Source organism: Equus przewalskii, unplaced genomic scaffold, assembly GCF_037783145.1.
Source record: "Equus przewalskii isolate Varuska unplaced genomic scaffold, EquPr2 ChrUn-13, whole genome shotgun sequence".
Taxonomy (NCBI): domain Eukaryota; kingdom Metazoa; phylum Chordata; class Mammalia; order Perissodactyla; family Equidae; genus Equus; species Equus przewalskii.
This window is the reverse complement of record NW_027228750.1, coordinates 10,663,522-10,691,353: the sequence shown is the minus strand read 5'-3', so window position 1 is coordinate 10,691,353 and position 27,832 is coordinate 10,663,522. Positions and strand designations below refer to the sequence as shown.

The 27,832-nt window shown below is 41.1% G+C and overlaps 1 protein-coding gene and 1 long non-coding RNA gene across 3 annotated transcripts in view; one reads left to right on the top strand and one right to left on the bottom strand.

The window, feature by feature from the left end:
* Nucleotides 1-864, bottom strand: part of VAV3 (vav guanine nucleotide exchange factor 3) — a 352,547-nt gene extending 351,683 nt beyond the window's left edge. For both annotated transcript variants that reach the window (XM_070608037.1, XM_008518842.2), the window contains exon 1: nucleotides 388-864. In XM_070608037.1, coding sequence (XP_070464138.1) covers nucleotides 388-591 — 204 coding nt within the window. In that variant the 5' untranslated portion in view covers nucleotides 592-864. The remainder of the gene's footprint in view (nucleotides 1-387) is intronic.
* Nucleotides 89-21,646, top strand: LOC139081641 (uncharacterized). Its single transcript, XR_011536795.1, has 3 exons — nucleotides 89-239; nucleotides 2,947-3,060; nucleotides 19,958-21,646. It is a non-coding gene; the product is annotated as an uncharacterized lncRNA (long non-coding RNA).
* Nucleotides 21,647-27,832: the final 6,186 nt, after the last annotated feature.

The window sequence follows — 27,832 nt, the reverse complement described above, 5'->3', positions numbered from 1 at the left end:
ACCCCGTCATCTCGTTTCATCCCTCTCCATTGTTATTATAAAAGAGCTGGATCAAATTCCTTTTGTTGCCCTACACACACACACACACACGCGCGCGCGCGTACTCAAAAGTAGGTGAAGGGCACCCTAAGACAGCTTATTTTTTCCCGCCTCACAGAAAGCCTTTACGAAATCCTCATACCATCTCCGGACGCAGGGCTACAGCAATCAGCTAAAGAGCTAAACCATTTCAAGCCAAGGTATGAAAAGCCGTGGTCCCCAAGGCACAAGGCTGGAAGGCAGGGCAAGCTGAGCGCACCTAGATGTTTGCATTTACACAAAGAAATTAGCCGGATGATTAATGGGAGATGCCGGCTGGAGGCGGAGCGCCCGCGCCGGCCTCCTTACCTGGGACATCTGCGGCCTCAGGTTGATCTCCTTCAGGTTGATGGAGTGCGCCCGCAGGTTGTTAAGCAGCTGGCAGAGCAGGACTCCATCGCGGAGGGTCTGCGCCAGGTCGAACACCTGCGCCGAGTCCCAGGTCACCCGGTGGTTGGCGGGCAGCACCTTGCAGTGGATGAGCCACTGCGCGCACTGCTTCCACGGCTCCATGCCCGACGGCTCCCGGACGCCGCCGGCCCGGGGCAGGCGGAGAGGATGCCGCCGCCGCCGCCCGCCGCGGCCGGCCCCTTCCCTGCGAGGGTGCGAGGCAGCAGGCGCCGCGGCCGGCGCGTCGGGGGCCCAGCGCGGGGCTCGGGTCGGCTCCCGGCCCGGGTGCTCCGGCGCCCGGCCGCCGCGGCAGCGAGTCGCGCGCGCTCTCCGTGCGCCCCGGCCGGCTCAGCGGCGGCGGCGGTCGCGCACAGGCTTCCGACTCACGAGCCCGGCGCCCGGCGACTGAGCATGCCCAGCACGCCGGCCGCTCGCGCTGCCGTCTGCGAGTCCCCAGAGGCGCGGGTGGGAGAGCGCGCGCCGCCCCGGCCTGGGGTCGGTGGCCCGGGCGGGGGCAGAGGGGCGGGCAGGGGATCCCAGCGCCCCCGCCCACCACGAGCCCTCAGGTTGGCGGAGTTTACACAACTCCGGGCATCCGGAGAGTTTCTCTCGGGACGACTTCCCGGTTTGGGGAGAGTGTGGCTGAACACGGTAATACACTGAGGTTCCTACTGGGACCCGTAACCGGCAAGTGCAATTTCTGAAAGGGTCTGAGAGGAACGAAGGATTCACTGGGGCCCCCGGACTACCCAGAGAAGTGAAAAAGGGCACAGAGCATCTTGAGAACGCAACGCTGAAAGTTTGAGATTCTCACCCCCCCCCCCCCATCCCTTCCCGTTCCATCTCCTAAATTCTCTTCCTACAGATAATTTCTGTTCCTCCAAGTTAGTTGCTCATAAGGATGTTTGGGCACCTTAAAAGCCTGTGTGTGGAGACCCGCCCCCAACCCTCGAGCCTATTTCGACGCGAGGTGGTTTTCACTTAGAGATGGTTTTCGCTTAGAGGTGGTTCCCCTCTCCCCTCCCGGGCTCGGAACTGCTCATCGCCGCAGTCCCGAGCCTTTTGCTGACCGCACAAAAACCTGCGGGAGAGAAATAGGCCTGTGAAACGCCCACGGAGCCCCGGCGGCCAGACTGCGCATGCGTCGGTGACCCGGGACCAGGTTTGAGGGCAATTAGCATAAGGATTCAGCTGAGTGGGTCGGGGTAAGCATTGGGACTCTTGGTGAAACTTGGAACATGCCTCCAGAACTCTTGCGCCGGCTGAAGCAGCGCATTAGCGTTGCTGAAATCTTTTGGAGACTCTTAACTCTGATCTTTTACTCCCACTGCCCCTCAAAGCCAAGAATAGTGTTTAAATTATTTATGGCAAGATATTACCACATTGAACTCTTGCTGTTCTGTGTAAATATGATCCTGGGTCACCCTTTCGAGAAGTATTCTTTTACAATTTAAAAATAAAATATGAAATCCAGTTGGGATTTTAGATAATTTTTATTTTTTACATTTCTGTAGCTCATTTTCTATTATGAACCAAATTAATTTTATAAGGTCAACATGTTATTTTCAAAAGTGTATCTGATCTGTTAAGGACAGGGACTGTGTCCTTTTCCACCAGCCTGTGACAGGCGTAGCACACTGTGTACGCTGGGCGTGAAAAAATAAATCAGCCTGAGGATTTCCTTCCCTCCCATGCATCCTTCCCCAGCAGTTTCCTCCTGTGTTCAGTCTAGATTGCATCAACAGCACAATGTTTCATGAACTACAATTTTGGCAAGTAAATCCTACTAAACTTTACATATCATCTTTAGAAACAAAATCCAATACATCTGAGTCACCAGGTAATAAGAGGTCCTGCATAAAGAGAAATTAAATTGGAAAAGAAATTTCACAAAAAAGAAAAATAGTTGACTAAAAATGTAAATTCTGTTTCAGGGAACATCAGATCACCCTGAGTATTGTGGTTTGTTTCCAAAAACCAGATAATATACACTACACCAGGAGGCAGACCTGGGTTTAGAGTCTAAGCTCTGCTAGTTTCTATCAACATGACCTTGGGAAAATTATCAAATTCCTCTAACCTTCAGTTTCCACATATGTAAAATGAGAAAAATAATATTTACCTCATAGTGTTGCCACCAGGATCGAATGATACAATGCCTTGTTGTTCAAAATGCAGTCTGTGGACCAGCACCATCCCCCAGGAGCTTGTTAGAAATGCAGACTCTTGGGCCCTACCCCAAACCGAATGAATCAGAACCTACAGTTTAACAAGATCCCCATTATATTTACATTAAAGACTGAGAAGCATGATGTAATGCATTAAAATGTATGGTGCCTAACTCTTAGTAAGAGTTCAATAAACATTAACCAATAGCATTTAGTTCACAAAAGGGCAGCAATGACCAAATAAGTGCTTTATATTATATATTATTACATATGTAATATGACTTCAAAACATACTGCTTCTCAAATATAGGAAACCAGAGAGTGGAGAGAAAGGCAAGAAGAAAATATATGGAAAGCCTAGAAGAGGAGGAGGCTAGTGGCAGTGGAGGGCTCTTCAAGTGAACAAGGAGCTGAGTGGCAAAAGGTGAGTCATGTGGAAGACATTAAAGTGTCAGAAATTGGGACGACAACAAAAATGGCCATGGGCTTCTTTGAGCTGTCAGCCAGAGTCCTTTTCTTTTAAAATTGTACTACCTAATGGCAATGACGTGTTGGGAGGTAGGGACTAAATTCTGTCAACGACAACTCCTTGCTAGTCCTGGGCGCCAGTGTTCCAGCAAAGGCCGTTCTTGTGCATGTGACGTGGAGCTCAGGACTCAATGGTCCCACTACCCTGGATGCCTGCATTAGCACCTGAGGCACATCCACGCTCTACCATTTACTGAATGCCAAGCCCTCCACGGGCAGTTTACATACGTTATCTGCAGGTTCGAGGATGTCCTCCCTCTGCCTCGTAGATGAAGAAACAAGATCAAAGGCATTAAGCCCCTCGCTCCTGCTTACGAAGCTCAGAAGGAGGGTCAGTTGGATTGGCCTCCACATCTGTGCTGTTTCTGTCCAGAGTTGATCCCCATTATAATAATTACCTTAGTGAGTTTAATTACTGGTTTAAATGTCTTTCTCCTTGCTAGACTGAAACACCTTGAAGGCAGGGATAGTAAGTTACTCATCTTCAAATTCCCAGAACTAACTTTTGTGCTTGGCATACCATAAGCACTCAATAAATATTAGTTGATTTAGTGAGTAAATGAATGAACGAATGACCTGTGTTGCCCCTTTTTACTCTCTCTGCTCTCTCTTCCTGGTAGTGAAAAGATCAGAAAGCGTTCAATAGTGTTACTTGTACCAGGTATCAGAGCCACATGAACGGAAGGTCTGCTCCTTCCTGTGTGTTTCGTTAGCCTCTCTGGGCCCTCCAGCATAACAGGCGACCCTCTGTTTCTCTCTTGCATCACTCTGTGGTTTGGCTCTTTGCCTCAGCCCTACACACACAGGATAAAAGTAGGAAATGGGATAGGTGGCATCCTGAGCTGCAGGAAAGACAATAGGTGATCCATATCACATACTAGGTCTCTTTCCATGTTCAAAATTACACATAATCAGAAAAGTAAGGATTAGAGAATTCACTAGGTTATGCATCAGTCCTAAGGTACCAAAGCCTGTGAAGGAAAGGAGGCGAGAGCCACGTAACTTCATTGCTTGCTGCAATCTGTGTTGTTACTCAATCCTTATCAATTTTTTTCTTCTTATTCTTTCAACTCTTAAGTTTACAAAAGTGCTAAGATCTGTCTACCACCAAGAAATTCAGAAACCCAGATTTATTCCTTATTCTTTATTTTATTGCTTTCTTATTTTGTCACAAAACAAATACATTGATGATATTTAGCATATTGAAGATAAATCAGTTTATGAAGAAATTAAAAATGCAAAAACAAATATTATAGACTGCAAACTGAAATCCAGGCTGTCTATTAATTTTCTTCAACTATAATCAAATGTTGTTTGATTTCATATAAACATTGGGATGCAGGCTTTAAGTTTCTAGTAATTTGATACTGTTTTAAAAATAAATAGAAAACCATTGTGAAGATAGGATGGGGGGAGGAGAGTGGGATTTCTATTATAATCATTCTTTCAAGAAATGTGCTCAAATCAGTGTGAATTTAAAGATTTTTAGGTCCAACTGAGCAGGATCTTGTTAGGATCACAGGATTTTATTTTCTCTTCTGACATGTTGAAGTCCTGATGATAATAATAATAATAACAATGACAATAATGGCCCTTATTCAAAATGTCACTTAGCATCGAACAAAAGAAATTTGCTGGGATAGTTTATGACACAAATAGCTTCCAAAGAAGCAGCTTGAAAAGGAGCATAAGAACATGACTCTGAGTCTTTGTGTTACAAGCGATGGACTAATAAAATACTAATTAGCTAACTGATGTCCACATAAATGAAAATACAAGTGTTCCCCCTTCATCTAATGTAGATACACACACACACACACACACACACACACACACACACATGAGGCTCCAAAGGTTTAATTCACCAAGTTAATCGCGCCTCAGCTGGGTCTTCTCAGACTCTAGTCCTCATTAAACATGCTACAGCGCTCAAGCCCTAGTTAGACATTAGTCCGCTGTCCAACATTAGCAGTGATATATGTACATGTTGTGTTTGAAAGACAACTGAGGAGATTGGATTTACAGGCAAAAGATAAATAGCTATATATTCCTGTGAGCAACGAAGACTTAATCTAATTTGTGGAACACTTCAATTTCATTTGCATGTTGATATAAACAAATTGTCAAAGAGAGAGCTCTTCATACTGCAATGGCGAATATTAAAATTCAATGTAAGGAAACTTTTGTGGGAAGTCCTTGGCGCCTGTTTCCACGGAATCCTATGCATATAGCAATTATTATACTAAATTCTTTGTAGAATAATTATCTCTTTAAGTGTCTGACACCACAACTTCCCTGCACCCCCACCCTGTCCCTCCTGTGAGCTCCTTGGGAACAGGGACTGTATTTAATTCATGCCATATCTCCAATGCCTAGCACCTAGCAGGGGATGGATGTATGGATGGATGAATGGTTGGGTGGATGGATAGGTGGATGGATAAATGAGATGAAAAGGATGTAAACCATATGATGATAATATTGCTGAGAGAGCAGAGCAGTAAGGCTGAAGTTCCACTAACCAATTCCGCATGTCACCCAGATTTTCTCCTGCCACCAACAACAATTCCTGCACCAACAATGTCCTTGGGAAAATAAAGCAATACTCCAGGACCAATTGGCTTTGCCCATATGGAGACAGTACAGGAGTACAAGAAAAAACCCCTATGCCATCCTCATTCAAAAAAGAAGAAGAAGAAAAAACATTTCCTTGATTTCTGTTTGTTTTCTTTAACAATTGAAAGCCATTATCACACAATTAGAAAAAGCCAACATATTTAGTTAAATTCATACCTTATGCCTGAGATCAGATAATGACACCACCGTCTACTATTTATGAGTTCTTATTATGAGCACTGACATCTAGCTATTGAACTATGTGCTTTCTATGCATTGCTTTCTTTGATTCTCTCTGAGGCAGGTACTATTATTTACCTCACATAGTAGATGAGGAAACCAAGGCTAAGAAAGCTCAACTACATTTCCTAAATTCAAGCAGCCAGTAAGTGGCAGAACCAGCACTGGAGTTCAATCATCCTGATGCCAAGATGCACACATTTCACCATGATGCTGTTCTGCCTCCCTGGAGATTTAAGCTATGGAGAGATGCCCAAGAGCAGACTCCAATAAGATGGCTTTATATGCACAGCCAACTAAATGCTCCACACCTGTGCAAACTCATTAATAAAGTACAGTTCCAATATTTACATAAATGAAATTCCCCCCATTGCTATTCAAATATCAGGAAAATAATCAAAATCTGTTTGGTAAAGTAACATTGTTTAATTCTTTTTTTTCTTAAAATATTCCATTTTTAAAATGTTTTAAAAATTGTTTAACACTTTCTATTTATTCTCTTCTGATGTAACTTCTGATGTTTTATTTTGTTGTGTTGTTTCAAACTGACATTAGGTTTTGAAATGCTGTGCTTTCGAAAACCTGTGGGTGTCTTTTTTGATCATTAGACTCATTATGACAAGCCGAGTGATTTAATAAAAAGGTTAATCAGCTTTTCTAGGAACTGACATGAGAATGCTAAAAAGCACCAAAATGGAAGGCTAATGTGCCTCATTCATCTCACACATGTGCACATACAGGCAGACATTCTCACATTTATGTATTTTTTCAGGCTGAAGATGCTCAATTTTGCAATCTTAGCATTAGGTTACCTGTAAAATCATAAACTGGTTTTTATTGCACAAACACAAAAGGGAGACTCCCAGGCAACACTTAAAGAACGCTGTATCTGATCAGAATGAAAACACAATCACTATTTCTGTTTCAAGCTGTTTGGTTTGTTGCTGGCTACAACTCTTAAGTTGTTCTTACAGAAATTTCCTAGATTTAGGAATAACTCATGTATTCTGCTAGCTCAGTTTTCGCCCCTCGCTGACATTTCTCAGAAACTAAAATTCAGGGCTGTTTAGATCAGAAGATAGCATTAGGGTGTCAGAAACAAAGAGGTAAGTCCACAAGGATCGCTTTGAGAGAACAATAATAATTCAGATGATTTTAAAGAGAGAATAGGATGCATTGATAGACCTGAAGAAAATAGGATAATTATTTTTTATATGTTTTAATGTCAGTACAACATAGAAAGAATAATCATTTCAAAAACATGGGAAATAAATTGTCCCTTACCAAAAAAAACAACCCTGCCACTATATCACATCTGATTTACCTACCTCATTTAACAAATATTCAGCACATTCCAAGTGCAAAAATACTCCCCTAAATTTTATGTGGATTTACAGAGTACAAGTAAAACACGGTTCTACAGTAAATCTCTGTGAAAATTTAGTTAACACTGCAAAAAGATGGTATGAAAGATGTACAAAGACCCAGGATCTGTCTGTGCGGTGATGTGTTTACATTTACTGTTAACTGTTTATGGCGGTTGATACTAGAGTAAAATTTATGAATAGGCACCAAGCTGGAATGATTGCTAGATAGGCAGATCACAGAATACCTTTTCCTTGAGGTCCGCCACAGGCGTAAAAGAGCAGCAGCTAAATGAAGTCTGTTGTCTTCTAGAATCCTGATATCTCCACCATTCATGACCCTTTCCCTCCATCTACTTAATCTCTCCAAGTGCCAGGGACCAGGCATAACTTCTGGGGTGCCTCCAGGCTCAAAGAGTTTAACGCTGATGCAGTCTGATGAAGCAAAAACAGTTGCTTCAATTAAAAACTCCAAAATGTTGAAAATCCTCACTATTCTAGGTAGTTCACTTTGAAACCCCCCACCTTCCAGGTATCAGCACTGATCTCCCAAGCTTCCCTCCGTCTGTGCCAGGTGGTTCAGTTTTCTCAGGACACAATGGGAGACGGGCTGCTCTGGCCGCTGGTGATCAATAGTAGGACAAGGCCGTGGTCTCCCAGCCTATCTCCATCACACTGATGGGGAATTGAGTTACTTGAATCAAAGTGAATGCGATTTTGCTGCTGGCTATCAGTGCCTTTCATTTTAATCTGTCTCTTATTTGAAAGTGCCTGGGAAGATGTGGTCGCTGGCTGAAATTTTTCTTTATGGCCACCTGCTGTGGTCTGCGTGTGGATGGTGGCTAACTGTGGCCCCACATGTCTATCGAAGCTATCAGCTTAATTTTTAGTAGAAGTGTAAAGGAGACAGATGCTGCTGACCTAAAGCCAGTAGATGTCTGCACTGGAATGAGGATGAACAGAAAGGTCTTTGCTTCGCTGCTACATCCAGTTTGGACATTTTATGGCAGATATCTGCCTAACAACTGCTTTACTCACGCTCATTACATCTCTCACATTCAGAGATTAAAAGCTCAACTGTTCTTTAATAATGTCTGGGGAGTGCGTGTGAAGGTGGCAACAGTTTCATTATAGATTAAAAAGTATTGCTTATCTCTAAAGAGCCAGAAACTAGTATCAGTGAAGAAAAGATTCATATATCTTTTAAATAATCATCTAATTATTTTTTAAGTCAGCTATGACTACCTTTTCCACTTATCTGCATGTAAAGATATAGGTAATATTCTGCTGCGTGCAGAAACTGATCCAAAGGAGGTATGGGTTTAAAGCTATTGTCTATTTCTGATCTGTCTTTCCTCCAAATTTTCTACCCAAAAGTTCTCCACAATATTCTCATACTCTGCAGATAAACTGGAGAAAATCCAAGCCTTGAATTCCACTTTTCAAAGGATCTTTCAGAAATGAGCTAAGCAATGGTCCATTTGCAGCAGGATTAAAAACTAAATTGGCACTCATTCTACTTACACACTGTGGCAAATGAGAGCAGCTGTTAAATAAGTGTTGCCAGTGGACTCAGTTCCTACATCAGTTTTGAAGCCTTGCTATATTCCAAGGCCACTAAATGTGACTCTAAAACCTAAGCCAGATATGTAGCCAATGTATATGATGTGTGGGTGGGAGGGTTCATCAAGGCTGCAGTATCTCCCTCTGTCCATGTTAGCCTCCCACAAGGCCTTCCCTGATAATGATTGACAACCTCATCCTTGCCCTACTACCACCACCACCACCCTCCCATCCCCACCGGTGTCATTTCTACTTCGTCTTACAATTATTGTTATTGGTCTTAAGAGGAATCCTTAAGGAAATACAGTGTCTAATTCATCTGGAAATTCCCAAGAGCTCATTAAATATTTATTGAATGAATGAACAAATGAATGAGTGGTCTCAGACTTGTTGCTATAGACAATGCTACCTCTAGTCTTAATCTACAAAAAGTTTTCATTATTTCCAGCATTCTTGTTCATATTTAACCTTGTGTTACCTAGATTTTACCTTATTGGAACAGTGTTCCCTGAAAGTTTGGAGAAGAGTATAAGCAGCAGCCTAGAAGGAGTGAAGTCTGGGTGTAGGGAGTAATGGTGGCTGGAGAAAGGAGACAAATACAACTCAGAAATGGTATGGTCGATCCAATTTAAAAGCAAAATCATTCCAAAAGTGCTAAAGAAGATAAAGTATCTAGTGCAATTGTGGTGTTAGATGCTATCTATTTAGTTATTAATAAGCAATTACTATAAGTAAATAAAAATGTGACAAAACAAAAAATATGTTTAACTCTCAGAATTCTTTTTCAATAAGCCTAAATCATACTTCACTTGTAGAAGCTATAGTTAGTTTTTCAGAGTGGGTTTTCTCTGTAATGTCTGAACTATACGTGATTTGTGCGAGAGAAACTCTTCCAGCTGTTGAAAATTAGCTTAGTCGCCAGTCTAGTGAGACCATCCATGAAATACCCTGGATATTGGCAATTTGTTATCTCTCTGAGCTCTTTAAATTAAACATGGTTTCAGTTCATTTTGAGAAGGGGTCAAATCACTTAGCAGAGCATGAAAAAGAGGACATGTGGGTACCACTCTTCATCACCTTCTTTCACTTCTTTTATTCTTTTTCATTCTTGGCCTTGGTTGTCTAAATTCATCTTCAGGGTTATAAATGGTCATTGGCAATTTATGAGAGCAGGGGTGGTTCCTGAAGGGTCCAGGATTCTGTTATTTTAAATGTATATTGGACTTCACATTATGAGCCAGGAACTAAGCTACATGCTTTTACATATCATATCTCACTTACAGTAGGCCTGTCAAGTTGACATTGTGTCACAATTTTACAGGTTAGGAAAAAGGTTCAGAGAGGTAGAGTGATGTTTCTAACAGTATGACCATTACAAAAAAAGATTCCTGAACCTTTCCTCAAACCACTAAATCAGAATTTATGGGGGATATCTAGGAATCTATTAAATCAGAATTTCTGTATTTTTCAGTACTGCTCCAGGATGATGATGATGATGATGATGATAATGATTACCTTTTATTACAAAATTTTCAAACCTCTATAGAAGTAGAAAGAATAGTTACTAAATGCCCATGTACCCATCACCTGGTTTCAACAGTTATCAACCAAAGGTCTTTTCAATTGTTCAGACTTGGCCCTATGATTCTGTAATTTCTGTGTCCATTGAATGAAACATCCAGGTAATTCTTTGAAATAATAAAATTCGAGAACCAGTGGGATTTTGTAACTTTCTCATTGTCATTTATCTGGGGAGCAGCAGAGCCAAGAAGAAAATCCAAAATATGTAACTCCAAGTAGGGTTTGCTTTCTATTAAACCACAGCTGTATTCATCAAGTCCATAAATGTTTATTGAGTTCCATTATATTCATAAAGCACCAGACTGAGGACTAAAATATATATAAAGAAATAAATACATATCATTGTTTTTAAAATGTGTATAATGGGGAAGATGAAATAGACATATGTAACAGTTAAATCATATTTCAAAATGGCCTGTGAGCAAGGACCAAAAAGAATGCTGTGGAGAGTAAGCACATTAATGTGTCAGAAAGTGGAAGATCAAAGAAGAATGAAACCATCTTAAAAGTCTTTATAGAAGAGGTAAGACTTGACTTGAACCGTTAGCAAGGAAGGACTTTCCAACTGATGAAGAACATGAGCCAAAACACAGCATTCGGAAGAAACAAACTAATTTTGGAGGACTAGGAAATAAAAAGCAGACTGGCTGGACCAGAGGGATCATATCAGGAAGCAATATTGGATTGTTTGGGGTAGGAAGTAGGGGGCGGGGGGCAGATGATGGAAGTTCTCAAAGGCAAGATAAAGCGATGATAACAAGAAACTACACTGAGGATTTCTGAATAGGGAAAAATATGGCAAAAGTGGGAATTCAGGAAGAAAACTGGCCACAGTATGTCTGGAAAAGACAGATTCAGGAGGCTGGATGACCAGTTAAGAAGTTGCTGCAGTGAGAGATGGCTGGGGAGCGTTATATAGAAACAGCTGGACTTGGTGGGGACAACAGAGAGGGATGAGTTAAAAATGACTCTGAAGTTTTGTAACTGGGTAGTTAGTAGAATTGAAGAATACCAAAATGAGTTTTACTGAAACAGCAGAACATGAGAGATTAGTGTTTGCATGAGAATTAGGGTGAGGATGCTAAGGTTGAGAGTCATCAGCAGAAGGAATAGTTGAAACAGTGATAGATACATGATCATGAGAAAGACTCATTGGAAACTAATAATTGAGCTTCAGGGGGCTGCTCACGGTGAAGGAGTGAGAGGAGACCACGAGTCAGAGAAAAAATGGTCAACGGAGGTCAAGACAGCTCAATGAGGCTGTCTCTGTATGTTACTCAAATCCAGGGCAGTGCTCCCCAGAACACCATTTCAACATTAGCCCTTGTGAGGATGCCCTTTATACAACTGCCCCTGACTGGTGCTAAATGGGTAGAAACCCCTGCCATATCGCTTCTGTAGTGACTTCCAGGTAATCAGTTAGGGCCAACCCTGATTCAATATCTGACTTACGGAGTATTGAAAATGTCCTTTTAAATTTGGACTGTAAAGGATAAAAGAAATTAGTAAAAAAATAATCGAAGCAACTCAATGGCAAACTATACATGTGTCATACAATATTCATTTATACAGGTGTAGTCTTGTTGAACTGTAATCCCTTCTCCCTGGGGATTAGGAGATCTACACTAGAGGTGGCTGGAGTCAGATCTCAGTTCTACTCTAGGGTTTATTGTCCTTGTCTGGCTCCATTTGTTCCCCTTCTAGGATTCCAAATTGGTTTATGACAATTAACTCATTTACTAAACAAATATTTATTGATCACCCATTTTTTCTAATGCTAAAGATTCGCTAGTAAATAAGACAGACAAAAATCTTTGTCTTCTTGGAGTTTACAGTCTCCCTCTGACCTTGCTCAATGACTAATGATTGGTGAAAGTACACATCCAAAATAAAGCATGCTATTCTTAACTGCATAAATTGCATTCGCTATCCCTGCTGTTGCCTTTTGGCTATGTGCATATTTGAACTCGGATTTCACATTTGAACTCAAAGCTGTGCTTTCTCCTCTATCTGCTAAGTACAGCATCAGGCCTTCTGATTTCTAAGGCACCTGCATGTAGTTAAATTCCACAGGGCAGTGGCATCACACCCCCAGTCCCCTCAGCAGCCTCTCTTTCTGTCAATACTGATGACACCAATTACCCCCTGGCCCCTTGTTGCTATTACCCCCTCCTCATTCTCAAGTCCGCAGAACCCCTGTGGTTGTTCTCATGCTGTCACCTGCTGGAACAAGTAGTCTTACTCTCTCAGGCCTTAGGAGAGTGCTAGCAGGAAGAGGGACACCCGCTGCCAAGAAACAGTCTTCCCTCTCTCTGTACCCATCTCCACCTCTCTCTAAACCCTTCTCAAATTCGGAGCCCATAGAGGAGAATTTAAAATCAAAGTTTCTGACTGCAGGCAGCACAGAAAACACTTTACCTCTTTCTTTCCTCTAATATACAAGTTGTACTGTAGCTCAGAAATCAGGATAGGAGAGAATTTCAAGAAGGATGGGGTGATAGATTCAGAGAACTCGGCTCTGTTTTGGCAGCGCTCTCCGGGGCCATCTCACAGTTTCTCAGCCGTATACTAAAAGCTAGAGCAAACCATTGTATAGGCTCTTTTAAAAAACCAAACAAATACTGTGACTTTTAAGCAACTGGATTCTGCTTATCCAGGAAAATTAATTTTTTCAAGAAAAGTACAGTACTTAAAGGGAGATGTCCCCAGGCCTGCTAATAGTTTAAGAGAGTGTTTCACTTTAGTGAGGGTACATTTTTTGAATCATACCCTTTTAGGAAAAAGCATTTCTGTTTTTTTCCTATATCATGTATGAGCTAATATTTTCACCACTCATTTAGAGAAGCTGCCCTGCTTAAGCTATCTAGACATCTTTACTTTTCTTTTCTTTTCTTCTAACCAACATCAATTATAAAATTATAAAGAATCTTTCTAATTAACAAATGGTGAATTAAATCAATCCTGAAAAATGTTTCTGAAAAAAAAAACCCATATTATTTTATGCTGCAAAGAGAATAAGACTAAAATCCAAGTCAAATAATTCTCGAATTGTTTCAAAAGGAACATCGTTTCCTTTCAAGACTCACCCGTGAGAAGTAAATGGTTGGCTTCACTGAGGCTCCCAGGGGAAAAGGATTGTTCACAGACGTTAGGTTTAATACTGAAAATAAGTGCTGTTCCAGATTTGAAGCTTTGTTCTTTTTCTCATTTTTGAGAAGGTTCAGAAGCTTAAATCTTTTATTAAAATTTATATGGCAATTGTTACTATTTTATTTCATTTTCTGTTTTGTTTTTCTCTTATCTTGAAAAAAGTTTGTATGATGAGGAAACAATTCCTATGCTATTAAAAACTGCTTTTAACAAGAGAGAGATGTTATCAACTACAAGAGGAAGGGATCAAATGATAGATTTAATTTCACGGTAGAAAGGAGAGTTTTCCTCAATGGTCAAGAAAAGAAAAGTAATACATTTTAAAACACACTGTCAATTTTGTAGCTCTCATGGCTTTTCAATAGTTGGACTCCCCTCAAGAACATGTTTTCATGTTAGAATGTACGAAGTTCACAGTATGAGATAAAAAGGTTTTTTTCTCATAAAGAAAAACCAGTGCCCAAATTCCCGCCAGCACACCCTGAAAAAAACTTTTATGCCAACATGGATTGCCTTATCTTGATTTATTTGAGACAGAGAACTTGTAATTTCAACTAAATAAGGAATAACTATTCAATTGCAAAGTGTTTTAAACCCTGAGGCTTCTGTGTAGAAGGAAAGTAATAAATTAATCCTGTGGAACCAAGATTACACATTGCTATCCTCTGACTCTACCTAATTATCTCAGAAGATAAAATGTTTCAGAAATTCAACAGAGGGTTATACAGAATTATGGGGATATTACAGACAATCATTCATTAACATACTCTCTAAATAAAAAATAATTTTGTACAGTTTCTAGGTGAATAATTACCATATGAATTCTTAATAAAAATACATGCATAATATCTAAAGTTCTGAATCTCTGGAAATGAAAAAAACATGCTCCCCATTGAAAATAAACTGGTTTCAATCAGTATTTATTCAAATCTGCTTACTTCTGAGAACAAACTTTAACGTGGCTGACATTCTTTTTCTGTAGTCAAAGAAATTGTAAGTGCCAAGTCATCCTCTGCACTCTACTTCTCTCTTTCCATCAAAAGTGATCTGGTAAATTTCCCCCAGAATGGCTCTTCTTCTCAGTTTCCCATTTCAGTCACATAGCTGGTCATGATTGCAGAAAGTGTGGTCCTGAATGCCTCATGTGCCTCACACACAGACCATCCACATGCGTCCGTTTACTGAAGCTATGTTGTAAATTCTAGCAAATGTCTGCCAATCTGGAGAAGCTCAATATCCTGGAAACACACTAGACAAAGGCAGAGAACCAGGGTTCCAGCCCTGACTCCCCCACATCTTCCCCTGTGACCTGGGACAATCTCCTGGGCCTTGGTTAAGTGATTAAGTGATTAATCACGATTTTGACCTACTGATTAAGTGAGCTGGACTAGATTATTCCTAAAGTCGCTTCCAACTCAAAATTCTGATTCTGAGGCACCCACACTCGCTCCCAGTCCATCAGACTCAAAACCATGAAAGATTTAACTATATTGTTTTCCTCTAAGCTGTCATCAAGTGCTTTTTGTTTGTTTTGTTTTTCATCTTACTTAGACCTTATCCTCTTGGGCACGGTCCGTAACCTCGTTAAATTCATTTTCCCCATAGTATCCACTTCTCATCATAGTTCCCAGCTCAAACTCTTCAGGGGTTCCCTATAGTCTATCCTATCAGATACTCTTCATAAGAAACTATAATATGATACATTTTGAGAAGTAATTTGGTTCCAACTCATTAATCCAATCTTATTCTCCACTTCTCCAATACAGCAAAGACCACTGGCTCATCTCACCTCCAACCTTTTATATGTCATGGTTCCTCATCTTGAAAATACTCCATTCCTACTCCCAAGCCTAGCTTGCCAAATAAATTCCTACATATTTTTCATATTCCTTATTCAAGTGCTCAAGATCTGCTGCCTTCAACTAGTGGGAGGGAGCATAGCATAGTGGTTACAAGTGCCTTTGCTGAGGCCAGACTGCCTAAGTCCAACTCCTGGGTCCATCACTTGCTAGTTCTGTGACTTTGGACATGTTTGATAACCTCTCTGTGCTTCAGTCTCTAGAATGGGGATACATTAGTACTTACTGGATTGAGTTGCTGTAAGGTTAGTAAGTTGATATATGTAAAGCACCTGGAACAGTGCCTGGCACATAGTAGGTGCTCTAAAAGTGTTTGCAGTCACTGTCACACCAGCTCCCTGAAGCATGCTGGGTCAGCAGCATATATTTAGGCACACATATTTACACTGTTGTCTGCTGCTTACTGCTCTTTCCCTTGTTATAAGACTAGCTATAAGGAGAAGGGGAAAGCAAGAGTGGCATCACACTTACTTCTACTCTCTCCATTGGCACAGAGTACAGTTCAAACTCCCAGTATCCACAACCAGCGAGAGAAGTATGAAACTACAGAGGAAAGCCATAATGATGATTAAAGGGTTGGAAAGTGATGATTACGAGGAGAGACTAAAAAACAAGGACTAGTCATCTCAAAAAAGAAAAGTTAAAGGTTATTTAAATAAAGGTCTGTAGAATTCAAAGGTCTTTGAAACCCCACAGGGAACTGCTTGCTGTCCATTTTCAACTACCATCTTTCCTCTTCCTTCTTTTCCCTTCCCGTGACGGCTTTTGTGCCATTTCTCACTCTGTTCCCCTTCCCAGGCTTACCTCACCATGGGCCAGGCACTCACATGCATTACGTTCACCACGACTCTGGAAGGTGGATTTTTATTAAGCTTTTTATTAAAGCTTATGATGATTAAATAAATTGCCCATTGTCACACAACCAAGTCAGTAAGTAGCAGAACCAGAATTCAAACCCAGATCTGTCAGATGCCAAAATCCAAGATCAGCCCATGACACATAGCACCTCTATTTCTCCTAACTCCTGCTGCCTTATGCCCACCACTCCTCCGAGCTCCTCCAGCCTTGCCCAGTAATATGCATATAAAAAATATTCACTAAGAGCTTCTGCTGCAAAAGAAAGTACTGAGAGTTTTAAATACTACAACAATTCAAGAAGTTGGGAAGTCTTTTTCTTTAAGTGATCAAGACTAATAAATTAACTAACTAATTGGCATTCCCATGTGTGACCCAGGTTGAGGACCTCTCTAACAGGAGAGCATCTGGCTTGACAACTTTTCAGATGCTTTTTGGAACCAAATCACTTATATTCATAAAAAACTCAAGGTGTAGAACATTCTTTAGCAAATAAAATACAATGGCTGAAAATGTCACCAATTTATAAAACCACATGAATTCTATTAGGGGTTGATAGAGATAATTTTAGTCAAGAAATTTAAAATCTAAGCATTTTAATCCCCTTAACAGGCACAAATTGAAAGCTGATGAACAATCTGTTTATGATAATCACTCATGCAAAGGCTAGTGGGTCTGTGAACTACAGGACTCTCTCAGTAAATCAAATCTTTATAACCTTTGCCCAAGTTTCAGGAAAATCTGTGCAACAATTACAGAAAATTGCCCATCTGAAAATGTTCCACGATTTTGTTTAATGACCACAAAATAAATAAGACATGATGGAAATCTTGATACTCTTTTATGATGTGAAATTTGATCCAAGTCAACTAACTTCTTTATATTTAAAAAAAAAAGCATGCACACATCCCAATACAGAGGTCCAGATAAAATGAAAAGCTTCCTTTATTCCATCTGTGTGTGTTGACTTGATCTTTTGACCTTCCTTAAAATTGAAATTAAATTAAAAATACACTGTATAAACTCCACAGAAACCTCCCAGGCCCTACAGATCTGACCCTGTTAAAAGATTTTCTGGGGCCGACCCTGTGGCCAAGTGGTTAAGTTTGTATGCTCTGCTTTGGAGGCCCAGGGTTTTGCCAGTTTGGATCCTGGGCGCAGACATGGCACCACTCATCAGGCCATGCTGAGGTGGCGTCCCACGTAGCACAACCAGAGGCACTGCCAACTAGAATCTACAACTATGTGATCGGGGACATTGGAGAGAAGAATAAAAAAAATTTAAAAGAAGGTTGGCAACAGTTATTAGCTCAGGTGCCAATCTTTAAAAAAAAAAAGATTTTCTTTGAGTGGAACATAGAACAAAATATAACCATTTTATTGTCATATAATTGATAGTGAAAAGAAACTCAATGCTTTTTACCACTGTGACTCTAAAATATTTTTCTCCTGTATAATAATTTTATTTTACAAAAGCACTACATAATCAATCCAGATCAGTTAAAATGTATATAAAATGTAAAATAACCGGGAATTACATCTCCAAAAGACTTTTAACATTTTGGTGTGCATTCTTCCCATTTTTTTATGATTTTTTTTCTTTTTTTTGAGGAAAACTAGCCCTGAGCTAACATCTGCCGCCAATCCTCCTCTTTTTGCTGAGGAAGACTGGCCCTGAGCTAACATCAATGCCCATCTTCCTCTACTTTATATGTGGGACGCCTGCCACAGCATGGCTCTCCAAGTGGTGCCATGTCCACACCCAGGATCTGAACCGGCGAAAGTGGAACGTGTGCCACCGGGCCAGCCCCTATGATATATATTTTTAAAAATAAAATTGCCATTTTACTGTACATGTTATTTTATAACCTTTCTTTCACTTGACACTCTATTAAAGTTTTCTCATATTTATATACTTTTATTATTTATTTTATAAACTCTCTTGATTCCTTTAATATGATAGATACCAATAGTTGTATCTTGTTATTTTTGATACATCTTATATGTGAAGATCTCAATAAGTTGTTTAGAAACACAATTAGCTTACCAGCATCAGGATACCCTGGTTATTTATAACCACTCCATCTTGCTCTTAGATCCAAGAGTATCCTGCTTTAAGTCAACCCACATGTGAAATGGAAAAAAAATTGTTTTTACCTAAACAACTAGAAGGAAAATACTTTTTAGGTAAAGCAAACCAGCCTGGGACAAGAGTAGAAATGGAAGCCACATACATATATCTAAATAATAGTTATAAATCAAACAAACTGTTGAATAAAATATGTTCTACACTTCTGCCTTGATAAATGTACTCTCATGACAAGCCGTGAGTCAGGTTAGAATTAAGAACTCTCAGACATCTTGCAGTTCCTTGACAACACGTGAAGGTGCCAGGAGATCCAGCCTGGCCCCTGTCCATGGCCCATAGCGTATGGTCCACTTCTTCTCCTCGCATCTCTGGCTCTGCCCCACATCAAGGGGCCGCACTCATATGCACACCTCAGTTCTGTCTACAACTCTGCCTAACACCACTGCCCCTTGGCCATCCATCAGGCCTGGGAGTGTGCACTCCAGCAGCACATCAGCCCTCGAGAAGACAGGAGGGGTGAGGGGAAGAGACCCGTGCAAGCCTTTGCAAGCAAGCTGGAGGGAGTTTTGGCAGTGAATTGGGAATCTTAAGGATCAGAAGCACAGTGTAACAGAAAAGGATGCAGATTCCAGGTGGATATGCTCGCTGGCCCTGTGACTTCCTGCCCTTGATGTCCGTGTGTTGGGGGTGGGGATGTGGAGTGCAGCTGCAGAAGGGCCGGGGTGGGCCTTCTACAGCACAGGTCCCAAGGCAGGGGCCTCTTCTGCCTGCATCTGAGGGCAGTAGTGAGGCAAGCCCACCCTTTTGAGAAGATTTCGTGACAAGCCCGTTTGAAGTAGAAGCCAAGACCCTGAAGGACCAAAGTTTGGGAGGAGAAGAACTAAAAGGGGAAGAATGATTAAGAGTCTAAGGGCAGAGCCAATAAGATTAGACGATAAATAACAAAACCTTCTGTTACTCATGAAATACTTGTTGGAAATGGGAATTTTTGTACCGAAATGAAAACCCATGAAAGAGTTTGAACCTAGTTGACTTAGGGTTATCTTAGACTGACTTAGACAGAATTGGTCAAGAGGAAATAAGCTTTCTGGAACTTTAAAACATCCTACAGAAATCTTTGGACTCTCACAGACCATGAAATGGTGAGATGCAGAGAATGTTGAATGGACATTATCTGATTTAATGAGGGACAGAGACATGCCAGCTGATACTCTTGGTAATATCTATGTGAAAATCTGCATTTGAATAAAGAAAGTATGAGTGCTTTTTTACTTTGCAAATATAGTCATTCTGTGATTTTTTTAATGGAATAGTTCAGTGCTTTTAAAATGATTATATTTTAAAATGAAGACAACAAAATAAATATATGTCTAAAAGGTTATATGTAGAAATATTAGAATCAGAGATAAAAAACAGGACTCTGAATTCCTTTGTGCTGTGCTAGATCCTAAACTTTGCTCTCTCTCTTCCCCCTTTCAGGATACTAAAATTTTGCCAGCTGAAGCTAAGGTTTTGTAATAAACTTCAAGAAGTTCTCAAGATTTAACTCTAAAATAAAAACCATCTGCATTTTCACGTGATGAGCTATCTCCATCCACAAGTTTTTAGGGGCACTCTCTCTTTCCATGGAGAAGAACGGTAAACCACAAAGTGATGCATTACCTTCAGCAGTGAAATTGTAAGCACAAGATATTGTTCGCTTTCTTCAATAGAACATTGTGATTTCAGCCATAACAGACATGACTGTTATAGCACCAATGGCTGGTGCCTGTTTCCATTAATTTCTCAGCCTACAACTACAGCTCCTAAAAGAGAGCTCTTAATAAATATAATCTATTACCAAAAGGAAAAGAAAATACAGGAAACATCAAACCCTTCTTAATCAAGACATATTCTAGTTGAAGTACTATTGTCAGTTGTTTTAGGTTCTGACAATTACCTTGGATCCTTTATGACCTCTGTGAATTTTTGTTGACTGTATTTTGCCTGAACTATTTCCCATTATGATTATTCAAATTTACTGAGCATCTGCTATGTGCCAAGACTCATTGTCTAGTGGAGGAGACAGTCCCACTAGACACAGACATATAAACTCCTTTGTTTGTAATCAAAGGAGTGCCAGGGTAGAGGTAGATGCAGATTGCTACAGAAGCACAGAGGTGGGGAGTGACCAGCTGCCCGGGGGGGTGGCGAGAGTGGGTGAAGAGGTGGGGAGATAAGATGTTCACTTGGGGGACAAGGAGGTGGATGGGCATTATAAGAATAAGAACAGCACCTACAAAAACACAGAGGCCTAAGGGTCCACCAGAAAGTGAGACACCAGGAAGTTTTGTGGAGGGGCCAAAATATCGTGTGTATAAAGTGAGGGCAAAGGCTTGCATGAAGTTAATGGTTGGAGTTGGGGGCAGAAGACAGACAGGGCCAGTCTGTAAAAGGTCTGCAGAGGAATCCAGAGCCTTCTTGCTCTCTTTTAGGAGCTGTAGTTGTAGGCTGAGAAACTAATGGAAACACCAGCCATTGGTGCTATAACAGTCATGTCTGTTATGGCCGTCCTCAAAGCCCATGCCTGACAGGTAAAACCACCTTAGAAAACAAGATTCCTCTGACACCTTGCAAGTGAGAGCTCTTAGTAGAATTCGAAGTTTATGATGAATTCCCTTTTCTAAGGAATTGTGTTCGAATACGATTCCACAGGCATCAGAGAGGAGCCAATGGACTGCAGACCCCGCTCTGCCTGACTTCTCAGAGGAAGCAAGCTCAGCAAACCAAACTGTTAGAAAGCCCTTTGTATAACTTGGGAACATAGGAGACCACATGATAACAGAGATGGAGAGGCCCACGGCCAAGATCCTGGAAGAGATTTCAGGAAGGGCTGTCACCTAGTAGTATTTTTTAGCATAAGGCCATACTTGCCCAAGGCAAAATTACTAATGCAAACAGTAAGAACGTGCGTGGGCACTCATGAGAGCTGTAGAGGCTCCACCTTAAGTATGTCAGTCCAAATATCTTAAAGTTGTCTGAATTAACAGGATACAAAAAGCCTCTGCGTGCAGCACTGGAGTGCACAGGTTCTTACACGTCCCTATTCTGCTACACTCATAGATGCCACTGTGTAGTTTAACCAGCAATCTTTGAATATTCAAATATTAAATTTTGACTTAAAACCATAATTCATTAGCAACTTTTATTTTAGAGAAAATTGTTTATTTTTACTACCCAGGCTGAACTCTAGGTTATGAAAAACTAAAGCTAAGAAAAGGTTTCACAGTCATGTCTAGGGATGTATTTGAAGGTTATCAAGGTACCTCTACTTTCCTTTGGTGGACATTTGTTGTTTTTGCCTGGGCAGCATTCACTTCGCCTTCTTCTAATGACTCTTTTAGGATGTGTCCTATTCGCCATAGCATGCGGTCTTGGTGGATGGTCAAGAAAGGAATCCCACTAAGGGTACATGGGGTGAGCTAGACCAGTCTCTTTCCTGAAAACTAAACACTTAGTAAAGTGACAGAAGAACGGGAAATTGTTGGAGTTTTCTCCCTCTCTCTCTTTCTACTCCCTCTCCCTCTCTCTCTAAAGACCTCCTCTCTCTCTTTTTCATTGTGTTAAGTTAGCCAGGCTTAGTTTGTTTGCCTGCAGTCAAAGAATCCTAAATAATACATTGCAGTTCATGCATCTCAGCAATCTTGTGAATCTAGTTCAATAGTCAGAAGTACAACCACACAGGAAACACAGACAGGGGGACTTGGACGGAGGTACCAAATTTATAGCTTTATACAAAGTTCACTAGAATTTCCAAGTTGCTTCAAAATCGTGTGAGAGGAGGAGGAGGCAGATGGCGAAGACTGAGTGTGGAATGGAAAATTCTGCAAACATGTGCTAACAGAGGCTCATGTGCTAATCCAGGTTATGAGAAGCATTATGGGCAAGGCACAGCACTCATGTGAGTGAGGGCAGTACCATGGACCAGCTGAGTCACCATGGAGACCAAGGTGAGGGTAGCAGCAATAAGGTGGAGTCCATCCACCAAATGGCATTCTGGAATTAATTCAGGACAATATCAGATGGATGAGGCAGAGGACCCGGGAGCAGCCAGCCACAGCAACCAGGGAAGGCATGGCAGTATTTGCTGCAGCAAATGGGAGAAGCTGAGGTCTACTTGTTCAGCCACAACAGGAGCTTTCCCGTCATTTCTGACTCAGCATCCCCACTGGCAGTTTTTCCAGAGAATAGAAGAGTTCTGAGGGAAATCCAGGCACCTCAGAGGCTCTTCTGTGTCACTGTTGTTGCCCTCCAGTGGCTAGGTAGAGACCCCAATCTCAAGACTCTTCCAGTTCTTATACAACCTGTATACTCAGACCTACAAAGAACAAGACCTCCCAGTACTCACCTTCTGGAGTCTTTGTCTATAAAGGGACGTGATACAACACAGGGGCCTAGAGTTTAAACCCTGCCTCCTCTGCCACAACTGTACAGTCCAGAGGAGCACAGTAGCCATCTCAGAGGGTTGCTATGAGGATAAATGATATAGTGCATATCATGCATTTAGCATAGAGACCCACACACAGCAAGTGCTCAACAATGTTAGAGAAAGTGTCAGCAAAGATGCTCACTGACGTATCCAGGGGCAACTCCAATCCCTTCATTGTTACTTTCAAAGTCCCATACACATTCTGTGTAAGAAAAAAGCCTGCTGTTGTGTCCTGCACTCCCTAGACTCTCAAGCGACCCTAGAAGACTTCTACTGCAGGTGGAGGGCTTGGGGGGCGGCGGGAGGGGGGGGTGCTTGGCTATTGCTTCAAGATGGGGGAAGGGGAGCATCTGGCAGCAAAGTCCCTTGAGGCCAAGCGGCAGCTGATTCACACAAATGGTATTTGGATCGAGTGGAAGGAATAAGAGAGGAGCCTGCCCCTGCCTCCCGGAAACTGGCTCCTCTCTCATCATCACAGCTGCCATCTTTCATCACCCAGGCCTCCTCCAGATGTGGCAGCCAACTTGCTCTCCCAGAATCCCCTCCCACACCAGGAACATGTCGAGACTTTGCTGCCTGCCCTGCACTCTTAGGAGCTGTGCTCTGGTCCCTTGTACAAGAGGCAGAGAGCGGCAGCAGAAAAAATGGGGTAGGAAAGAGGATTAATAAATTGGGTTTTTTAAACGCAGCTGGAGAAAAAATATGTTTGACATTTAGGTAGTTTAAGTATTGAGGCAAGAGAAAATGCCCGTGTTCAGAGGAGGCTAAGATACCCATTCACAGAGTAAAATCAAAAGTTGCAACAGCTAACAGTGCAGAAAGGCAAAAGCCCTCCAGTCATCCACTTGCTTCTAGTGATTCACGGTTGGGCAGTGTTGGCTCCAGCATCAGTGAGACAATGATGTTTAGCTGGACACAGTGGGAATTAATTGGTTTCATTCACAGTAGAACTACTGGAAACAAAAATTAAACTTCATTTGGGTATTTGTACTGCATTTTTTAAAATATAAAAACTTCCAAAGATTTTTTTTCTATGTTCATGTCCAGTTGTTTTTACCTTAATAAAATCCCACTTGGAAATCGTCCTGCCATCACAATGCCCCTTCGGAAATGGTCCATAAGAAGTTATTTGTGCTTGAATTCCCATCTCACTTTAAAAAGTTCCCTGGAGGAACATTAGCACTCATTTCCATTGGCTGCCTACCTGAACTCCAACAATAATGTTCACATTTGGTGCGCAGATCAGAAAATAAGTGCTGTTGTTTCCTAGGAGTCCCAGGCCCTGTGCCAAGCATTACAGGCATTGTCTAATTTTGCAGATTACAAATGTGGGGCTCAGAGAGGTTAACATCACAGCTGGTAAGTGGAGGAGCTGGGATTCAAACTTGTTCTAGTTCTTGGCAACTGTTATGTGACCTTGATAGAAGAGCATGTTTCACAGCCACAGTTTTTTTTTGTTTTGTTTTGTTTTTTTTATTAATGTTATGATAGATTACAACCTTGCGAGATTTCAGTTGTACATTTTTGTTAGTCATGTTGTGGGTACACCACTTCCCCCTTTGTGCCCTCCCCCCCCCACCCCGCCCTTTTCCCTGGTAACCACCGATCAGATCTCCTTGTCAATATACTAAATTCCACCTATGAGTGGAGTCATATAGAGTTCGTCTTTCTCTGACTGGCTTATTTCGCTTAACATAATACCCTCGAGGTCCATCCACGTTGCTGTGAATGGGCCAATTTTGTCCCTTTTTATGGCTGAGTAGTATTCCATTGTGTATATATACCATATCTTCTTTATCCAATCATCAGTTTCTGGGCATGTAGGTTGGTTCCACGTCTTGGCTATTGTAAATAATTCACAGCCACAGTTTTTATATTACTATCTATGTCCTCAGTATCTGGCATATATTAGGTGCTCAATAAATGTTTATTCTTGGCCATTGGTTTTACTTCTTTGGGTAGGATACACCTGAACGTACCTCCTCCTAGTGTTTTCCATCTCCAGCTAAGCAAAGTAAAGCATTCAACATCTGTAGTCCTCTCTAGAATTCTAGGAGTAAGATTAGAGTACAAAATGAGTTATATGGAAACTTAAAATGAACCCTTTTTATTGGTTACTGAGAGAAGAAACAAAACTTATTTTGAATTTACATTGCTATTTGATTGTCATAAGTTTCTTCACAGATTTTCAGTAGTCTCAAACTCAAGGAGGGTAAAGGATGAAGGAAAATAAATTGAATTACTAAGGATGCAACCTTAATGAGGAGAACCAAATGGTCTAGATGGTGGTTGGCTGCAAGTGTTGGGACTCAAGGGTCAGCCATCAAGATATCAGTCCATTTAGTTGCACTTTCTTATTTCAGATCCCAGCACAGTCATCAGTTTCTTTCCACCTCATCCCTTCCCATACCTCTTGGCAATCCTAATCCTTTGAGTCTGGAAATATTGTTATCCTCATTTTACAGATGAGATAACTGGCTTAAAGGAGTCAAACAATTTGCCCAAGATCACAGAGCCATTGAGTGGCAGAGCTGAGTTACAATCGATTCCGTCTGAGCTCTTAGACTGTTAACTAACATTCTATTTCCAGTAAAACCTTAGCCTGTTATAAAAATTACCCTTCAGGAATCTTCCTGACTGAGATGGGTAATGACCTGCAGAGATTGCACTTCTGATCCAAGTCAAACCTAGGCTGAAGGAGACAAGGCAAGAGCCAAAAACAATGATTCATTGCCTACCTTGTGAAAGATGATGGTAATTCTAGGTCAAAGTCTAATGAACGGATGTCCGCATAGCAATTAGCACCGCCAGGGACCTCAGCTGGCAGTCTTGGCAGAGCAGCTGTGGATCGTCATAGAAACTGGACTCCTCTCTCTCCCACAGAGGAATCCACTTGGCCGATCCAGGACAGAGCAGGCTGCTGCCGAGGACTCCCCTTCTCCTCTAAACTGGAATCCTGCCCCGTTAACATCTCCCCAGAGAGAAAAAACTCACAGAGGGAGGGTTACAGCAAGATGGGATAACTATGCCTGTTTGTAAAAATATCTTTCACCCTTCATTTCATCCAGTGGCTTTGAAACTTCTGCGGGCAACTCACACATCCCTCCAAGGCCAGCTTAGTAAATCTGCCAAAGAAAATTCAAATAGAGTCAACTTTGTTCAATATCCCCCATTCTGTACGATTCATCATTGGTAGTCAACAATGACAATATGAATGGAACCAAAGAAGATATCCTGTTAACATTTTGTCTTATTTCTACAAATGTCTGAGTCTTCCTAATTCCCTTAAAAAAATTACCAAGCAATATTAATCTAATGAGCACTCTAATTGAGCCATCAGTTATATATAAAATCAATATTATGTTTTTTACAATTATTTACAGTGTATGGCACTACAGTATAAATCTACCTTCTCTTTTACTGGGAAGACAAGGAGTGGAGGATTTGGGGAAAGAACTAAAGTTTACAGAATGCCTAGTATGAATTGAGCATTTTATTTAACCTGCGTGACAACTCTATGAGATACTTATTATTTTCATTTTACATGAAAGAAAATGAGATTCAGAAAATTTAAATAAGCAGCCCTATATCTCACAGACAGTGTAGAGCCAGGACGCAAAGCCAAGGCTGTCTGACTCCAAAACCTCTGTTTTTTCTACTACCAAATTTCAGATGTATTTATTTTCCTTCACTTGCATGTATATCTGGGATTATTCTGCAATACATAAATTATAGAAAAATTCCAAAATTTAAACTAATGAGAACTCAGTTAGTTAGGATTTTGAGTTAAATGATTCCTACTCTCCCATCCCCCAACCCTCTGCTACCACCACATTCTCAATGTGTAATTTAATCCTTAAGGTGTTTCATGAGGTAAGATAATATTTTGCCCAACTTCCTAAACCTATTCCCTTACACTGCTGTGCAGGAATTGCTGATATGAGCCCAAGACATTGCAAGATTCTAAATTATTGAAGAAAGATTTAGCTAAATTCAGAATATACTACTTAGGAAATGGACTGATGAATTTCCCAAAGTTTTTAGTAGCCAGCTGAAAGAAAGGTAATTTTGGGGAAATGGGAGGGCTGTCTAGAAAACTTTATTACATAGTTCTTTAACGATGTAGGTTGGTCTACGTAATTAAATGCATTTTAAAAGAAACCCTCATTTCCTTCCAAAGACCCAAATTTTTACCACATAGATGAGCACAAGTGCCACGGGCGATGAAGCAAAATGCCCAGGTTTGAATCCTAGCTCAATCACTAGTCAGCCTTCAGACCACTGGCAAGGCCTTAACTCTCTGCATAACAGATTGCCCATCAATGATATAATGAGTTAGAGTAAGATGATCTCTAAGTCCTAATCTAGGGGCAAGTATTCCTTCAATAAATAGAAGTGTTTTTATCAACACAATGTTCTAGTGTTTGAGGATACCATCTTGACATTATTACTAACATCAACATTAGACATTCATATTTTAAGTACCTGCTATAATAGCACAATGAATAGAAAGAAATGACTCAATCCTTTTCAAGAAGCTCCCAAGGGAAACATGACATGTATACCACTGCAGAAGGTCACCCAAAGAAAGCACCAATGACTGGGGTGGGCAGGAAGCACTACAGGATTTCCCAAGAATTACTAAAATTTCCTTCATTATTTTAGTAGTTCTGCTGAGACAAAGGTGATGCTCTATGGAGCACTCCTTAGCCTCCACGTTGGCTGTGAGATTATATTTGATATTTCCTCTGCATTTCCCCCTCATTGTGGAAAGCACATATACCCAGAACAGTAACTAAATACAATCAGAGGCAAATGGCTACCTGCACACAGACAGTCTATACAGGAAATGTGAACAATTATATACTGAACACTCATACTCATTT